Here is a 19,773-nt window from a genome sequence, read left to right as displayed (position 1 = left end):
CTATTCAATAACTTGTTCATTGTACATACTAACCTAAAGTATGAGAACATGAAAATACAGTCCCCCATGGAGTGTTCTTTTCTGTTTGACTTTATCATGTCAAAAAAAACTTTCTTTTTTCATTTAGACCCATTGTTGCAGGTGAAAATATCAATTTCCTTTTCCACAGAGAAATCCAATAAAGGGATGAAAATCAGACCTCAGTTGGGCCCCCATTATCAATTCAATCTGCTTTTTGTTAACCGTATCTCATAAGCTCTCCTTTTAAATCAATCTCTTTTTGAATCTCTTTCACAAAACAGCACATATCTGAACGAGAAGTTCCTCCCACCGACAGAGAGATGCCAAAATCTTCAAGCCGGCTTGGAGACTTTATCTAACAAGACGAGAAAGTAAGTTCTACTCTTTGCCTTGAATGTAATTTTTTTTAAAAAATGGAACTTTATTTATTTATTTATGGCTGCACTGGGTCTTCCTTGCTGTGCGGGCTTTCTTTAGCTGTGGTGAGCGGGGGCTACGGGCTCTAGGCGTGCGGGCTTCAGTAGTTGTGGCTCGCGGGCTCTAGAGCACAGGCTCAGTAGTTGTGGCACACGGCCTTAGCTGCTCTGCGGCATGTGGGATCTTCCCGGACCAGGATCGGCAGGCAGACCCTCAACCACTGCACCACCAGGGAAGCCCGAAGGTCATGACTTTTGTTAAGTGTCTCTCACTCTCCTTTTTCACTTCATTCCCTCCACTGGACTCTTCAGCCTAGGGGTGAGCTCCTAATGGTTCCCTGATACTGTATTTGGATTTTCCTACATCCAGCCCAGGACTTTGGGAAAAGTGCCTTCTTTAAGCTTTTCTCAAATGACTCGGTTTGAGCAGGCCACTGTTTTTGCCGGGACCCTGGCTTATGGCAGATGGGCCAGAACTAGCAGTTGCAAACGCTTCTTTTCTTGCACAATAAATACATTGAATCTTGAGGTGGACGTAAAGCAGCTCGTGCATTATAGATGGCACTGCACATCTGTGTTGATCATATTCGAGCCATTGTTTTGCTTGTTGTTTGCTGGAAGTTTTCCTGAGGGACTCAAATTCCACTTGTCTTGCGGCACCACGCCTCGAGAGTAGAACTTGGAAAAATTAGTCCTTGCTCCCCGTTCCCTGCGACAAGCCTGTTGTATCCCTTGCCCGACATGTGAGTCAGTGTGTGAAAGCTTCAACTGACTCTCTTCACCTCTCTGTCTCTGATACGAGCTGTCTTTGTTCCGCAGAGTGACAAAAGTGCTTAACGTAACCATGACCCGTAGCTGTACTTGGGAGCAAAGCGCTTGAGTCAGCGTGGCGGAAGGTTCTTTCATCACGGAAGGTGACGTTGTGTTTCAAGGCAGAGAATCTTACACCCCCTTTATGGGCGTCCGCAAACGTGGTTAACTGCAGCACGCGAATGAGATGGCCTGGGCATATGGTCTCACGTTTGCTCTCACTTTGTTCCTATGGGTTTGGATTTGGCGCTAAGACCTTTTCTCGGCTGTTCTTTAGAGAGATGCCTTTTCATGACCTGCACAGTTTTCAGCCAGCTCGTGCAATTAGCCTGCACTGTTATTCTGTTCCGCAGAGGTCTAGAGAAAGTAGGCATGAATTACCATTGTTATGAAAGTGTTATTTTGCACTCAGGAGACTAATTTGTTCAATTGTATTGTCTATTGTCCAGAACCGCAGCGTTCTGCGACCACTGTTGTTACAGACGTACAGGGGACAATCAGGAAAGCTATTCGGTGCGTGGTGATAAAAGGCAATTTCATTTTCTTAGAAATAATGATTTAACTCTGTTTTTTTTTTTTTTGCCTCTGTGCGGCATGTGGAATCTTAGTTCCCCGACCAGGACCAGGGATCAAACGGGCGCCCCCTGCAGTGGAAGCGTGGAGTCTTAACCACTGGACCGCCAGGGAAGTCCCTAGCTCTGTTTTTTTCATGGTCTGTTAAAGAGTTAGAATTTTCTCTTTCCCCAGCCAATTTGTCCATTTCAGATGCTAAAATGGAATTTAGGAAGAGGGCACTAGAGTGGGAGGGAAATGGTGCTCTGTCTCCCACTGGTCTTGACTTCATTTTTCAATAAAAGGAAGTTAAACAGTTGCCATTGGGAAGACCATCGAGATGGGGTACCTTGTATCACAAGTCTTTATTTTCTGTTTAAGACTCTGAGCTCCAAGACCATGAGTTTGTGGTTCTGTCCATGGTGCCTGTCACAGGGCTCAGCCCATAGTAGTTGCTAGTAAGTATTTGTGGGATTAAACTAATGAATAAATAAATATACCTCTTATATCCTCAAAGCATTTTCTCTACCATCTCTAATTTGTAGCTCTTAAAAAATTATCCATAAACTTCAACTCGTTTTTGAAACCTATCTTTCACGTCTCTGGCTCTGTCTCTTACTTTGAATCTGAAGTTTTCTGTTTTTTCCTGTCTCATTCTTTCTCCCTGAATGTTTCTCTGGGTTTCTCCATCCCACAAGACCAGGTGTCTCCCAGATAAAATATTATCATGAACTAAAATGCTACCTAGCCGGGGCTTCCCTGGTAGCGCAGTGGTTAAGAATCCGCCTGCCAATGCAGGGGACACGGATTCTTGGTCCAGGAAGATCCCACATGCCGCGGAGCAACTAAGCCCGTGTACCACAACTACTGAGCTCACGTGCCACAACTACTGAAGCCCACAAGCCACAACTACTGAGCCCACATGCCACAACTACTGAAGCCCACACGCCTGGAGCCTGTGCTCTGCAACAAAAGAAGCCACCGCAATGAGAAGCCCGTGCACTGCAATGTAGAGTAGCCCCCGTTCACCACAACTAGAGAAAGCCCGTGCGCACAGCAACGAAAAGTAGCTCACTGCAACTAGAGAAAGCCTGCGTGCAGTAACGAAGACCCAATGCCGACACAAATAAATAAATAAATAAATAAATTTATTTTCTAAAAATCTGTAACATACTACCTAGCCATCTTATCACTGCTAGTTTGCATTTTTCAGTATGGCAAAGATTATTTGTAATCTTTTGTGCTATGTGTATATGATTGTAAAGTGTTGACTGTATGAATATCCAAGTTGTCCGTCTTAGTTCACATTGTTTCAGACCAATGAGCTGGTTTTTTAAGAGCAGATACTTCAGAGGGGCTGATCCAGGAAATGAACTCATTCCTCCCCATCTTAGGTTTTGCTGCCTCTGTTCCTGTGCCTTTTTCTTCCTGTGTTCCTCTTCCATTTTCCCAGATGATCCTGGATCCCAAGAAAATGTCCATCTCTATTTCTTCAGCTTCCACCACCTGGTCAGGGTAGATGAGCTACTCCAACAAAATCTCCCCTAACGCAGTGTCATAACACAGTCTTGTATTCTCTCTCATGCAGCATTCAGTATAGATGTTCCTTCCTGGTCAGGCAACTGTCCTCTGAGTACTGACTCAGGGATTCTGGCTCTTTCCATCCTATGATGCAGGCATCTTCAACAGGTGACCCCAGGGTTGCTGCTGAAGGAGAGGATGCTATGGAGAAAGCACACCCAGCTTGGAGTGGACACACATCACTTCCATTCATGTTCCACTGGCTGGAACTAGCCTACCTAGATGTTTCGGGTCATGTGACTGGGCTTGGCCAATAGAACGTGAGTGGAGCTGGCGCGTGCTTGGCGTGGGGGAAGTAGTTTCTGGCTGGGATGCCGCTTACAGCAACAGCTATGCTATGGAAACGGAGCGCCAATCAGTGACGTCAACCAGATATTTCTGCGCCATATGTATTAAATAGCTCTGCCGTTCCCATCATTCTGTTGACTCTAGGCCCTTCAGGTCTTCCTTAAAGATGGAAGGAAACATTTTTCTTAAACAACCGCAATCTCTTATATCTTCTGAACACTTGAGTAGTTTAAATAGTACTTCTAGGGAAAGGAGATATTTAGAGCTCTTCTTAGGGACAGAGTGTAAGCCACTGCCCTGTAACTTCCTGCGCAATCACCGGGGCATGAAAAAGTTGCTTGTGTTCAAATAGCTTTTCTTGGTAAGATTCAGATTCTCAGAATTAAGGTTTGGAAGCCAGGCTTGCATAGGCTGGGTGTGGCTTGAACCATACACTGCTTGGTGAGTGTGTATGTCTGATGAGCTACTTCATGCCATACCATTTAAAATTACTGAGAACAAGAGAATTTTCTGAAAGGATCATCTTAATGGGGCATCCTAAAGATGTCTGTTCGAAGGCTCTGTTTTGCAGGATGAAAGGCAAAGTGAATTGAAGGCTGGCCCCAAGCGTTCTTCCTGTTTATTATCTCAGAGAGCACAGCATGACCTGAATTGCAGCTTGAAAAGAAGAAGTATAAATTATGGCAGATCAGGCTTCAAAAAACCTGACTCTGAACATACCACTTGATAGCCTGTTAACAAAGCAAGTATTCCTAAGTTTTCACTTGTCTGTCAGGAAAAACAGCTTGTGGTCATTTACAAGATTTTCTCGGCATAGAGTGATGTATGACTTGTTCACCTAGCTTTAAATCTATGGTGCTTTCTTTGCTTCTTAAAGAGATACCCACAGTTTTGTCTGTCTTTTCATCTCTGACCCTTTAACTTGCCTTTTGTGGTCAGCTTTTAAGGACTAGCCCTTAAAATCTAGCCCTACTTCCTTTCCTTGGTATTGAGGTCAGAAAGAAGAAGTTAACACAAAACAGCCATTCATACCAACTTGGTATGTTCTTAATATCTTGTGATGTATCTCTTGGTAACCAAAGGAGTGGCTGTGTTTGCTCGTATAAACTTTTAAGTTGGGGCAGGTGAGCTAACATCGAGGCTATGATAGAAGTCTCTGAAAAGTGTTTTTTTTTTTGCAGTTGTGTCAAGTCTATCAAAAGGTGGTTTAGCCATCATTCTGTGCCTCAAAGAATACATAAGAAATAAACCATCATACAATTTAAGAGCTTGAAGGAATAGTCTCTTAAATTCTTCTAATCTGTATACTTTTTTATGTGTAAGTTTGGTTTTTCTAAAAAATCTAATTTCCTCAGTTTAAAGATAAAAGTGGGATCATGCCTTGTTCAGAGTCAGGCAACCAGTTAAAGACAAGGTGGGAAATAAAATATTTTGTGTGTGGTTGTTGATGCTAGAAGGGAACTGGAGGAATTCTAGTCTGAATTGCTTAGTTAATACGTGGCAAGAGTTGCTTAGTATCGTTTGTTACCATGCTGAAGATTGGAATCGTGAATTATTTGATTATAAGTGTTTGTCGGTGGAAACAAAACCAACTTTTCCCTCAGAGGAAAACTGAAACACTGACTTTCTCGTTATACTGTAGTCTTGATTGTGTATTCACATTAGGCATTCTTTCCAATTTTAGAAGTGGCATGGAGAAGGAAAGCAAATCTGTCATTGATACTTTTGCCCACCACTTTCAAATACGTTAAAGGTATCGTTTCTTTACTATCTGTGGTAGCCAGACTTCCAAGGTGGCACCCAATGATCATTTCCTCCTGGTATTTACTTGCTTCTCCCCTGCCTCACTGAATAGGGCTGCCCTGTGTAAACAATACGATATCGCAGAAATAACGATGTGGGATTTCAAGGCCAGGTCATAAAAGGATTTGATAGTTCTGCCTTGCCTGCTGTTGGATTGCTCGCTGTGGGGGAAGCCAGCTGTCATGTCCATGGGGACACTGAGAGGTCCACATGGCAAGGAACTAAGATCTCCCACCAACAGCAGCACCGCCTATGTCAGTGAAGCTCCTTGGAAGTAGATACTCCAGCCCCGACCAACATCTCGACTTTACATCCTAATGAGCTGCTGGGCCAGAACTATCCTGCTAAGCTACTCATGAATTCCTGACCTACAGAAACTGTGCAGTAATAGTTTATTGTTGTAAAACAACTAAGCCACTAATTTTTTTCATAATTTTTCACATAACCACGGATAACTAATTGACTACTCAATTCACAATCTTTATGATATTATATTTTTATCATAATGACAATTATTATGATTACCAAAATTATCAATAGTGGTAATAACAACTACCATTTTTGTGGACCTACTGTATGCAAGATAACTTAAGTATATCTACAGTCTTTGCAGTATTTCTTCAGAATAGCTTTTGTTATTCTAACTCCACAAGTGAAAGAGATGAAGTCGGAGGGTTGAATGGCTTGCAGAACATCAGACAGTTAGAAAAGGCAGAGCCAGGGCTCGGATGACATTCTGACTGTTTTTTTCTCACTAGTGTATGGTTCGAACCTTAATGAGAACAGAATTACAAGTCACAAGTACAGGAAGAGAAAGGCATTTGACTTTAAAATGCGAAGCTACTTAAAAGCAATCTTCCTCCAACATACCATATACTTTCCTCACTTTTTGTTCCTTACTTTACTTAAACATCCGTAATGTAAATATACACAGGTAGCTTTATCGTGTACAGCAACCGCTGTACCCTGATTGTAACTCGGGGACCAGGATGGCTTTTCTTGGTAAGATCACGGCGGATGGCTAATTATCGTCATAGTTCAAAACCAATATCTGAAACCTTTGGGTGTTTTTACGTTCTGATCATATATTAATTTTCAGTTTCAGAAACACACAGCAACTTCTCTGTGTCCAGCACTATGAAAGGCACAGAGACAGTTATCCTCAACCTGGAGGTGTGTATCATACTCCCTGGGAGCTTTTTCAAAGGATGCGTGGTTGAGAACGGGTTGAGAACTCTTGCTTAAGGAACACAATGATAAAGAAATTATTTCTACTCTTTTAACAGCTTGCAGTATATTAAGAAAGTCAGGGACTTCCCTGGCGGTCCAGTGGTTAAGACGCAGCACTTCCACTGCAGCGGCCGCGGGTCTGATCCCCGATCGGGGAACTAAGATCCTGCATGCCACGCAGCGCGGCCGAAAAATAGAAAACAAAACCAACGCAACAAAAAAACAAGTCAGATAGTTACAATACTTTAGTTTCTCCTTCTCAGTCTTTGTAGATTCCTCCGCATCTCCCCTCACTTTTGACACTGGAGTGTTCCAGCGCTCAGTCTTCAGACCTCATTTCTTTTCATCCTCAGACCTCAGGGGCCTCATTTAGTCTCATGGATTTAAATACCGTCTACATACTGATGATTCCCAAGTTTGTATTTCCGGCCTAGACTTCTTTCCAGGTTTCTATGACCTCTGCCCAGTGATCACCTCCCTGGGGTACTCATAAGGAATCTTGTGATCCTTATAAATCTCACGGGATCTCCTGGATCCACCCCCCGAACTTTGTACTTCAGCACTGTTCTCCATTTCAGTTAATGGCAAGTCTGTTTTTCCAGTGCTCAGATCTAAATGCTTGGAGTTATCCTTGACGCCTTTCTTTTTATCCATCCCATTGTCTGTCATTAAATCTCACTGGCCACCTTGAAGTCATACCCAGAAGCTGATCATTTCTTACTCACTCTATCACTTCCAGCCTGGACCGCGCCATCTTTATTCCACTCCTGGGTTGTGGCCAACTTCTCTAAATTGCTCTTCCGGCTTTCACCCCTGCTCTCCTAGAGACTCTTCTCAATGAAGTAGACAGTGGGAACCTTTCTAAATGTAAGTCAGACCAGGTCACTTTTCTGTTCTAATGTTTTCGCATTTCACTCAAAATAAAAGACAAAATTCTTAAAGCAGCCTACTACAAGGTCCTTAGAGCACTTCTCAAATATACATGTAATATATTTGCCAGCACAAAGGAGCTGTTATGGGTGGGAGCAGAGTTGCATCAGGCTAAGGAAATGACTACAAATGGTAAAGTAATAATTATAACAATGTGTAATTGGGTTTATAACATTAATAGATGTAATATTGTATAACAAAAATTCCACAAAAAGAAGAAAAAGGGGAGAGACTGATATAAGAGTAATATTTTTATATATTAGAGCAATTAAGCTAGTATAAGCTGAAAGCTGATTCTGATAAGATGTGTGTGATAAACCATAGAGCAACCACTAAAAATGTAGTTAAAATTATTAAAGATGTCAAAATGGTACATTAGAAAAATTCACTTAAGGCATAGGAAAGCATAGGAATAGGGGAACAAAAAAATACATGAGACATAAAAAAAACAAAAGTAAAATGGCAGAGGTAAATGTAACTGTATCAGTAATAACATTAAATATGAGTGGACTAAACCATGCAATCAAATGGCAGAGACTGTCAGACTGGATTAAAAAGCATGATCAAACTATGCTATCTACAGAAGATACATTTTTGGATTCAAATACACACACAGATTGCAAGTAAAAGGATTTTTAAATGTATATCTTGCAAACAGCAACCACAAGAAAGCTTGAGCTGATATATTGATATTAAAATAAATAAACTTTTAAAACAAAAAGTGTTAGTAGAAATAAAGCAGATCCTATCATCATAAAAGGGTCAATCCAGCAGGAAGATATAACAGTTATAAACACATATACATCTAATAACAGAGCACCAAAGTACACAAAGGAAAAACTGACAAAGGGAATAAATAATTCAGCAATAATTGGAGATTTTAAATACTTTATTTTCAGTAGCGGATACACCACCAGACAGAAGATCAACAAGGAAATAGTAGAATTGAACAACACTATAAACCAGCTAGACTTAACAGACATCTATAGAGTACACCACCCATCAACAGAATGTACATTCTTCTCAAGTGCACACAAAACATTGTCCAGGGTAAATCATATGCTAGGTTATAAAACAAACCTCAATAAATTTAAAGAATAGAACTAACACCAAGTATGTTGTGTGACCACATTTTTATGAAATTTAAGATGAATATTCAGGAAAAATAATTGAGAAACTCACAAATCTGTAGAAATTAAACAACATACTCTTAACTGTGCAGTGGGTCGAAGACGCAATAGAAAGGGAAACCAGAAAATACCTCGAGATGGATGAAAATGAAGACACAGTAGGCCAGCGTTTATGGGATATGCAGAAGGTGATAGCTAAAGTGTACAAGACGTCTTTTTGAGACGGTAAAAACGTCCCAAAATTGACTGTAGCGATGGTTGCACATATCTGCGAATACTCTAAAACCCACTGACTTCTCTGCTTTAAATGGGTGAGCTGTATGGCATACTAATTATACCTCAGTGAAGCTGTTAAAAACTTGAACAGGTCTGCAGATCTTTTGAGGATTTTATTTTAAGACAGAGTCTGATTCTGTAGGTGTGAGGCAGGGCCCGAGAATCTGCATTTCTAACAATCTTTCTATGTGATGCCGATACTGCCAGTCTGAAGTCCACACTTTGAATAGCAAGGCCTCTACCATCAGATTTCCTGTGACCTTTCTGGCCTCATCTCCTGCCACCTTCATGAGTGGATTCCTGAGTGACTCGTGTGTGATTTCCAACCAACCTGACCATCTTGCTGTTCCTCAAACATACCGTGCCTGCCTCTACCTCTGGCCTTCACACTTGTCCTTCCCTTTGCATAGAATGTTCTTCTCATTCCCAAACCCCCATATGTGTATTGCTTACTTAATCCCTTTCTTCAAGTCTCTGCCCAACTCTTCCCTCCCAGGGAGGTCTTCCCTGACCGCCCCACTTAGATTGCAGCCCTATTTCACATACTTTCTTTCTCTCTATTCCTGCTTTATTTTTCTTCACAGTACTAAGTACGTTATACTTCAACATGATTTTAATTTATGTATTATTTGATGTACAGTTTCTTAGGGCTGCCATAACAAATTACCGTAGACTAGGTGGCTTAAACAACAAAAATTTATTTACTCACAGTTCTAGACGTCTAAGACCGAGGTGTCAGCAGGTTTGGTTTCTCTGAAACCAAAACCAAGTCTCTCTCCTTGCCTTCTTGCTGTATGTATGAAGCGTACATACATGGTCTTTTCCGTATGTATGGTCTTTTCTGTATGTAGGCCAGCCTCCTGGTATCTCTCTGTAAATAAAAACTTCCTTTTCTTATAAGAATACCAGTAGATTGGACTCGGCCCACCCTAATGGTCTCATTTCAATTTAATCCCCTATTTAAAGGCCTTATTTGCAAATACAGTCATATTCTGAGATACTGGGGATTAGGGTTTCAACGTATGAGTTTGGGGAACACAGTTCAACCCATACATTGGGTTTATTGTCCATAATCCCCTATTACAATATAAATTTCATGAGAATGTGGATTTTTTTAAGAAAATTTATTTTGTTCACTATTTTTATCATTGGTCTCTAGAACAATATCTTGCACATAACAGATGCCCAGGAAGTACTTATTGAGTAAATACATGAAAACAAAAGGTAAGTGCTATAGAGATATTTAGTGGATTTAGGGTGGTGCAAAGGACATGGGAGAAAGAGATCAACTCTGCTTATGTGAGTCAGAAGAATTTAAAAGGCAAAAGGTTCCTAGCCATTCATATATGGTTTAAACATCTTACCAGGTGTAATATCCACGCTAGCGCCTTCACTCTTGTAACTCACTCTAACTATATAATGTTACTCTTTAAGAGATGGAGAACACTCAATTTATTGGTTCTTTCTGATTCCTTGCAACATATAGGATCCTAGTTCTAAAAATTGATAGTATAAGATCACTAAACTGTTATTTTCAACTCTGGATATCATATGTGGAGATTTCTTTCCATAAACTTGAAAAGTGGGTCATCTTTCTTTCATCTTCAGAAATCATACAGCAGTAGTGTTGTGAGGGAAAACGCGGGAATCTTCAATAGCAGCCTCAGTCCTTGTTTATTCATTCTTTCCATCCTGGTGATGTATTTGCATGTTGCAGATATTTGTGAAGGGGATACTTTTAAAAAAATATATCTTTATTGGAGTATAATTGCTTTACAATGTTGTGTTAGTTTCTGCTGTGCAGCAGTGTGAATCAGCTATATGTATACATATATCTCCATATCCCCTCCCTCTTGTGTCTCCCTCCCACCCTCCCTATCCCACCACTCTAGGTGGTCACAAAGCACCGAGCTGATCTCCCTATGCTATGCAGCTGCTTCCCACTAGCTAACTATTTTACATTTGGTAGTGTGTATATGTCCACGCTACTTTCTCGCTTCATCCCAGCTTACCCTTACCCCCTCCCTGTGTCCTCAAGTCCATTCTCTACATCTGCGTCTTTATTCCTGCCCTGCCCCTAGGTTCATCAGTACTGTTTTTTTGGGTTTTTTTTTTAGATTCCATATATGTGCATTAGCATACAGTATTTGTTTTTCTCTTTCTGACTTACTTCACTCTGTATGACAGACTCTAGGTCCATCGACCTCATTACACGTAACTCAATTTCCTTCCTTTTTATGGCTGAGTAATATTCTATTGTATATATGTACCACATCTTCTTTATCCATTCATCTGTTGATGGACATTTAGGTTGCTTCTTAAAATGATATTTTTTGTTGGACTGTGAGGTACTGCTTGACTTTGGCATTATATCAAATTAGTCCAGTGAAGTAAATTGTTACCCCAAAATAATTCTGATGAATAGCACCATGAATAGCTTTCCACTTATGCTATGTATTCCTCTTTCACCTTCCAGATCTACTCTCTACCTTATTCATTCTTGCTGTGTGCTCCAGGAGGCTGATTTCCTTGTGCTTCCTTAGTTGGATTCTCATAACTTTTGGCTTCTGGTCAGGGTCACATTCTGGAAGTCATTGGTATGAGAGTAAAAAATGGGAAGAGAGAAAGTTTGGGGTATTTGTTCCCCTGGATCCCTCTCTGTGGGAGTGGTTTAGGGATGACTTCATCCTCTACCAAAGGCCACCTCTGCAGTCCTGTGACCTTCTTCTACATCTCTAGCTATAGCTCTTTCTGGCTAGTGTATGGACTTAGGGTGGTAAGAGCTTTCCTCCTCTACCCCTATTGTAGCCTTAGTGTGCTTCACCAATCCGTGTAGCCTTTCCTTTACCACGTCCCACCCCTTTGTAAATGGAAACCCCTTTCCCTCTTGGTTGGCTGAAGTTAGTCACTGCTTGCAGTATTTCCTAGCACATGTCTTAAACATATAGTTACTGTCCAAACCCCAAAAGTTAATGATCCAGGACAGAGAAAGTGTTCTTTAAAAAAAAAAAATCAATATCTGACTTTTTCAAATGTGGCAATTTGGAGATTTCAGTGGCGCTGTGAGGAAGAACATTGGCATCTTTAAGAATTCATTCCTAAAGCTGTTTTGGAATACTTACCTTGTCTGAGGGACACTAAAAGGTATGCAGAGAATAAAAGTTTGAATCCCTTTCTCCTATGCCAAGTGACAATAATCACAGCATTCTAATTAGAAGTTACCACCACGCAGAGTTAAAAACGATGTAAGTAGAATTCTCCTGCTTCTAGTGGTTGAGATGTCAGTAAGTCAGTACCATGTGTAGCTCAGTTCAGCCTGCTTGCTACATATTTCTCTTTTTTGGCTGTCACACATTCATCAGCCATTCCTTTAGCATTTGCCTTACCTATTGAGGTGCTCCTATGTTGGGTGCATAAATATTAACAGTTGTTATATCTTCTTCTTGGATTGATCCCTTGATCATTGTGTTGTGTCCTTGTCTCTTGTAATAGTCTTTACTTTAAAGTCTATTTTGTCTGGTATGAGAATTGCTACTCCAGCTTTCTTCTGATTTCCATTTGCATGGAATATCTTTTTCCATCCCCTCACTCTCAGTCTGTATATGTCCCTAGGTCTGAAGTGGGTCTCTTGTAGACAGCATATATACGGGTCTTGGTTTGGGATCCATTCAGCCAGTCTGTGTCATTTGGTTGAAGCATTTAATCCATTTACATTTAAGGTAATTGTCAATATGTATGTTCCTATTACCATTTTCTTAATTGTTTTGGTTTTATTTTTGTAGGTCTTCTCCTTTCTCTTATGTTTCCTGCCTAGAGAAGTTCCTTTAGCATTTGTTGTAAAGCTGGTTTGGTGATGCTGAACTCTGTTAGCTTTTGCTTGTCTGTAAAGGTTTTAATTTCTCCGTTGAATCTGAATGAGATCCTTGCTGGGTAGAGTAATCTTGGTTGTAGGTTTTTCCCTTTCATCACTTTAAATATGTCCTGCCACTCCCTTCTGGCTTGCAGAGTTTCTACTGAAAGATCAGCTGTTAACCTTATGGGGATTCCCTTGTATGTTATTTGTTGCTTTTCCCTTGCTGTTTTTAATATTTTTTCTTTGTATTTAATTTTTGATAGTTTGATTAATATGTGTCTTGGCGTGTTTCTCCTTGGATTTATCCTGTATGGGATTCTCTGCACTTCCTGACTTGAGTGACTATTTCCTTTCCCATATTAGGGAAGTTTTCCACTATGATCTCTTCAAATATTTTCTCAGGTCAGCCATTCCTTTAAAAAGTATTGCCCAGTGGAAATGATTGGCTGTACTGACTGAAAATCTTATACTGCTGTATTGACTTGCAGAATTTATTTCCATGTAGACCTGAGCTCTTCAGGGGTTTTATAGAAACTAATTACAAAAGACTGTTTGATCTACACAGGATACCACTTAGAAGCCTACTGACTTAATATTATTGGGGTGTCTCCACCCATTTCAGTAGACAAAAAGATTGGCTTTCACCATGAAGAGATGTTATAGGAAACTAAATCAGTACCTCAGCTGTTTACATAGGACTGATAAATGAATATCTTCAAGATAAGGTCTAGGCATCTAATAAGTATCCAATAAATATTTAATGGTTAAGTTAACTAACCATAAATTGTGCCTTTTGAAAAGTCCTGTTTATATCTTAATTGAAATAAAACTAGTCACAGCATGTGCGTCTTCATCTCCAAAGAGACGTCTCTAGAAAAACATTTTATTATTATTCTTTATTGAGGTATAGTTGATTTAAAATATTATGTTAGTTTCAGGTGTACAATATAGTGGTTCACAATTTTTAAAGGTTATGCTCTAGTTATAGTTATTATAAAAGAGTGGCTATACTCCCTGTGCTATACAATATATTTTCATAGCTTATTTATTTTATACACAGTAGTTTGTACCTCTTAATTCTCTACCCCAGTCTTGTCTTTCCCCCTTCCCTCTCCTCACTGGTAGCTACTAGTGTGTTCTCTATAGCTGTGAGTCTGTTTCTTTTTTGTTTCTTTTTTGTTTTTTTTAGATTCCACCTGTAAGTGATATCATACAGTATTTGTCTTAGAAAAATATTTTAAATTTTAATATTATATTTACCTAGTATCATTTTTATATGTTATTTATAATCTGTACCTCATTTTGAGTATTACTAATAATGACTGAAATAGATATTATTTATTCTTTTGAAAATAACTTGCTGCATTATTTAGTATGATTTATTATATGTCTTGGTACCAGAAAATACTTCTGATGGGACTGATTTTCAGTTTCATTCTGAAAATAGATGAGATGCAGCATGATATATTGGAAAGAGAGCCAGAGTGTGAATTAAAAGATGTGAGTTGAATTCTTAGTTCATCTGCTTACAGTACAACATTGAGCAAGCTGTTTATCTTCTCAGCACTTTTAGTTTTGTCATCCATAAAAATGGGGGTGATATCATAGGGGTGGCTGCCTCTCACAATTTTGGGGTGAAGACCATACTTTGCAATTGAAAACCAACGGTAACTGTAAATTTGCAGAATGTATGATGTGATTCAGAGCATTTTACTCAACAGGAAAATTCTATAGAGGCACGTTTGTTTCACACATTGGCCCACACTCGTAGCATCCATGGGAGTTTTCCTTCTCTAGCCATGCTTCCACCTTACAAATCATGATGGTGCTGTGGTAGTCTTAATTATCTCAAAAAGCTGGTTGGTGATTTATTGTTCAGTAGAAAAGGACCAGCATATAGGGAAAAAAACTCTCTTTAACTTTCCTTATTCTTTAGTCTTCCCCTTTATAATACCAGAGGATAATGCTTCATTTCTAGACATAAAAAAAGATTCTTTGAATACAGCAACTCCAGGAAGTAAGTAGCTTGAGTACTGTCTTCTGATTATAAAATGGCCAGGAGTATTTCTCCTTTTAAAATATTGATACATATGTCTGCCGTAATGTGTTTGACTTGGTTTTAAGTATCAGGGACTATAAAGTCAAAAGCCCTTCTATGCAGCTAACTTACTAGTAAAATCAGGTACATTATGATTGGCGTCTTTCAATATTAAGTTACACTGGAGCCAGCTACAATTTATTGGGAGACATACGTCATGAAAACAAAACGTTTTTAAGACTAGACATACTTTACAATGAACTTTTATTCTAACTGGAAGTGGGTGATAATTTTAATGTTCTAGACTAAGCTTGATATAATGGGAAGGATGATTGTCAAAATGACACGAACTCTGCTTTTCAAGTACGCCAAAGTTAAAGTATAATATACATGAGAGTGCTTAAAACCTTTGGAGAGATAAAGTCGTCTGTAATTTCCCAAGCTTGTAGTTGCTCCTTGCATCTAATATGATAGTTTTGTTTCACTGAGGCTTAGGACCCCTCTGAATCCGTTTTCTTGATGAGTCAGGTGTGGCAGCAAACTCTTACCTGGCCTTCTTGGCCAGCCTCCATAAGGCTCAGACTGGGGGAAGACTGGAAAGTTCTGAGCCAGTCTCACAGGTTGTGGAACGGGTGGAGAAGGATAGGGGCAGTGGTGTGCTCACGTTTAACCACTAGCTTGTGGAGAATGCCCTGACTTGCCACATTTGCTGCTTCCAGTGATGTAAATTGTCCCACCTTGCCTAATTTCAAGCTACCAGTGGTTTAGCAACCTGCTCACAACGTTGCTGGACATGTACCAGGCAGTTCTTCCAAGCTTGTATGAGCCAGCTCCAGCACAATAATGAGAAAGAAAGTATGGAGCTAGGAAGAGAGGTTCCCCACACCCATCCTGCGGCAGCAAAGAGAGTTGGGAAAAGAGCGTACTCTCAAGTCCAAGAGTTGGCCAAAATGAGATAGGGATTTACTGTGTTTTTTGCTTTTAAAAGCTGCACAGGTTAGATCTCTCACAGCATAACCCCTTTCCTCTATTTCCTGTGTGAAATCTCAGCAAATTCTGCATTGATCACGATTGAGGGAGTTCAGAGTCGAAGATGGAGGCAGTCATGGGTTAATCATTGCAAAAAGGGTAAAAGTGTAACCAGATACGCACACGTGCACACTCATTTTATTTCATGCTAAGAAATTGGGGGGCTTCCCTGGTGGCACAGTGGTTAAGAATCCGCCTGCCAATGCAGAGGACATGGGTTTGAGCCCTGGTCCAGGAAGATCCCACATGCCATGGAGCAACTAAGACCGTGTGCCACAACTACTGAGCCCGTGTGCCACAACTACTGAGCCCGCGTGCCACAACTACTGAGCCCGCGTGCCACAACTAGTGAAGCCCGCACGCCAAAAGCCCATGCTCCTCAACAGGAGAAGCCACCGCAATGAGAAGCCCGCGCACCACAACGAAGAGTAGCCCTCGCTCGCCGCAGCTAGAGGAAGCCCACACACAGCAACAAAGACCCAGTGCAGCCAAAAATAAATAAATTTATTAAAAAAACAAAAAGAAAAGAAAAGAAACTGGGAAAGTAGGAAGGATGAGTTGGGTTAATGGACTGGCTGAAGTGACTGACTAGCTACTGAGCTCTAATCTGAGGCTCTTCAGGCAATATGCTGAGGAAGGGGTAGGCTTTAATATAGGGGTAGGTGAGTTGTGAACAGGTCAAGGGAGTGCACGTCAGCACTGGGGAATGTTACTGAGTAGAAGCCATAATCTGTGGAGTAAGGAAATATTGCTTTGAACTTACAGTAGTGTATGACCTCATTACATTTTGTATTTATAATTAAATTACTCACGTATTTCCTGGGTTAACAAGAATAATCAGCTTGATCTGGGATTGTGTTAGTCTAGAAATGCTTAGCCATCGAGGTCCTGTGGGGAAAGGCATAGTCTAGAAAGGCAGCCAATGTGTAAACACGGAATGAAATTCGATGTGAGAAAGGCTATTATAGAAGTATTGGTCTAAGGACTCTGAGAACACATAGGAAGTAGCAACTTCTCAGTTCTTTGTCAGGGCTTCCCTGGTGGCGCAGTGGTTGAGAGTCCACCTGCCGATGCAGGGGACATGGGTTCGTGCCCCGGTCCGGGAAGATCCCACATGCTGCGGAGCAGCTAGGCCTGTGAACCATGGCTGCTGGGCCTGCGTGTCCAGAGCCTGTGCTCCACAATGGGAGAGGCCACAGCAGTGAGAGGCCCGCGTACCGCAAAAAAAAAAAAAAAAAAAAAAAAAAGCATATTTATTTAAATATACTGTAGGTTCAGCGTGACTAGAATTTTGAATTTTAGATATTTGGTCCTCAACAATGGCCGATGTATAATGCTCATTATCGTATTTATATCACCATGGAAAATACAACTTTTTAGCCCAATATGAACATTTTAAAAGTTTTTTAAGGGGTAAATGATGTACAATATACTGTAACTTAAGTGTGCAGTGTGAGGAGCCTTGGCATATGTGTGTACCATTACTCCAGTCAGGATTAGGAAGACGTCCGTCACCCACCAAAGGTTTCTCATGCTTTTTTGTCATCCGTTCCTCTCGACCACTGCTGCCCCTCTTGTGCCAGCCCCCATTTCCAGGCACCTCCTCACGGGCTCTCTGTCACTGTAGGCTAGTTTTCATTTTCTGGAACGGAATCTACGTTGTGTACTCTTTTTTTATCTCTATTTTTCCATCCTTTGTAAGTAGATACCACCATCTGTTCATCCATTCACCTCTTATGGATGTTCACATGATAGTTATTTGGGGCTGTTACAAATAAAGCTGCCATACAAGTCTTTTTGCGGCTGTAAGTTCGCATTTCTCTTGGAATACCCAGCAATGGAACGGCTGGGTTGCATGGGGTATATGTAGGTTTACCCTTTGAAGAAATTACCCAGTGGTTTTCAGAAGTAGTTGTAGATTTTCGTTCTCACCAGTAGTGTAGGAGAGTTCCACTTACTCTGCTCCTTGCCGAACTTAGTGTGGTCTGGCTTTTCAGTTTTAGCCACTCTAGTGGATGCATAGTAGTATATAATTGTGATTTTTAGTTTGCAGTTCCCTAGTAGCTGATGTTGTTGAGCATCTTTTCATGGGTTGATTTGCGACCTGTTTATCATCTGTGGTGAAGTGTCTGTTCAAATCTTTGGCCCAGCTTTTTTTTTTTTTTTTTTTTTTTTTTTTTTCTTTTTTTAACATCTTTATTGGGGTATAATTGCTTTACAATGGTGTGTTAGTTTCTGCTTTATAACAAAGTGAATCAGTTATACATATACATATGTTCCCATATCTCTTCCCTCTTGCGTCTCCCTCCCTCCCACCCTCCCTATCCCACCCCTCCAGGCTGTCACAGAGCACCGAGCCAATATCCCCGTGCCATGCGGCTGCTTCCCTCTAGCTATCTACCTTACTACGTTTGTTAGTGTGTATATGTCCATGACTCTCTCTCGCCCCGTCACAGCTCACCCTTCCCCCTCCCCATAACCTCAAGTCCGTTCTCTAGGAGGTCTGCGTCTTTATTCCTGCCTTACCCCTAGGTTCTTCATGACATTTTTTTTTTCTTAAATTCCATATATATGTGTTAGCATACTGTATTTGTCTTTTTCGTTCTGACTTACTTCACTGTGTATGACAGACTCTAGGTCTATCCACCTCATTACAAATAGCTCAATTTCGTTTCTTTTTATGGCTGAGTAATATTCCATTGTATATATGTGCCACATCTTCTTTATCCATTCATCCGATGATGGGCACTTAGGTTGTTTCCATCTCCGGGCTATTGTAAATAGAGCTGCGATGAACATTTTGGTACATGACTCTTTTTGAATTTCGGTTTTCTCAGGGTATATGCCCAGTAGTGGGATTGCTGGGTCATATGGTAGTTCTATTTGTAGTTTTTTAAGGAACCTCCATACTGTTCTCCATAGTGGCTGAACCAATTCACATTCCCACCAGCAGTGCAAGAGGGTTCCCTTTTCTCCACACCCTCTCCAGCATTTATTGTTTCTAGATTTTTTGATGATGGCCATTCTGACTGGTGTGAGATGATATCTCATTGTAGTTTTGATTTGCATTTCTCTAATGATTAATGATGTTGAGCATTCTTTCATGTGTTTGTTGGCAGTCTGTATATCTTCTTTGGAGAAATGTCTATTTAGGTCTTCTGCCCATTTTTGGATTGGGTTGTTTGTTTTTTTGTTGTTGAGCTGCATGAGCTGCTTGTAAATTTTGGAGATTAATCCTTTGTCAGTTGCTTCATTTGCAAATATTTTCTCCCATTCTGAGGGTTGTCTTTTGGTCTTGTTTATGGTTTCCTTTGCTGTGCAAAAGCTTTGAAGTTTCATTAGGTCCCATTTGTTTATTTTTGTTTTTATTTCCATTACTCTAGGGGGTGGGTCAGAAAGAATCTTGCTGTGATTTATGTCATAGAGTGTTCTGCCTATGTTTTCCTCTAAGAGTTTGATAGTTTCTGGCCTTATATTTAGGTCTTTAATCCATTTTGAGCTTATTTTTGTGTATGGTGTTAGGGAGTGTTCTAATTTCATTCTTTTACATGTACCTGTCCAGTTTTCCCAGCACCATTTATTGAAGAGGCTGTCCTTTTTCCACTGTACATTCCTGCCACCTTTATCAAAGATAAGGTGTCCATATGTGCATGGGTTTATCTCTGGGCTTTCTATCCTGTTCCATTGATCTATCTTTCTGTTTTTGTGCCAGTACCATACTGTCTTGATAACTGTAGCTTTGTAGTATAGTCTGAAGTCAGGGAGCCTGATTCCTCCAGTTCCTTTTTTTGTTCTCAAGATTGCTTTGGCTATTCG

The 19,773-nt window shown here is 40.5% G+C and overlaps 1 protein-coding gene across 1 annotated transcript in view; it reads left to right on the top strand.

Annotated features, from left to right (window-relative positions):
- The window catches only part of ST8SIA6 (ST8 alpha-N-acetyl-neuraminide alpha-2,8-sialyltransferase 6), a 142,597-nt gene that overhangs the window by 77,424 nt on the left and 45,400 nt on the right, over positions 1–19,773 (top strand). Inside the window, exon 3 of the mRNA XM_060003786.1 lies at positions 303–392. Coding sequence (XP_059859769.1) covers positions 303–392 — 90 coding nt within the window. The remainder of the gene's footprint in view (positions 1–302; positions 393–19,773) is intronic.

The sequence above is a fragment of the Delphinus delphis genome, chromosome 2 (genome assembly GCF_949987515.2).
Source record: "Delphinus delphis chromosome 2, mDelDel1.2, whole genome shotgun sequence".
NCBI lineage: Eukaryota > Metazoa > Chordata > Mammalia > Artiodactyla > Delphinidae > Delphinus > Delphinus delphis.
This window is presented reverse-complemented; position numbering and strand designations above follow the sequence as displayed.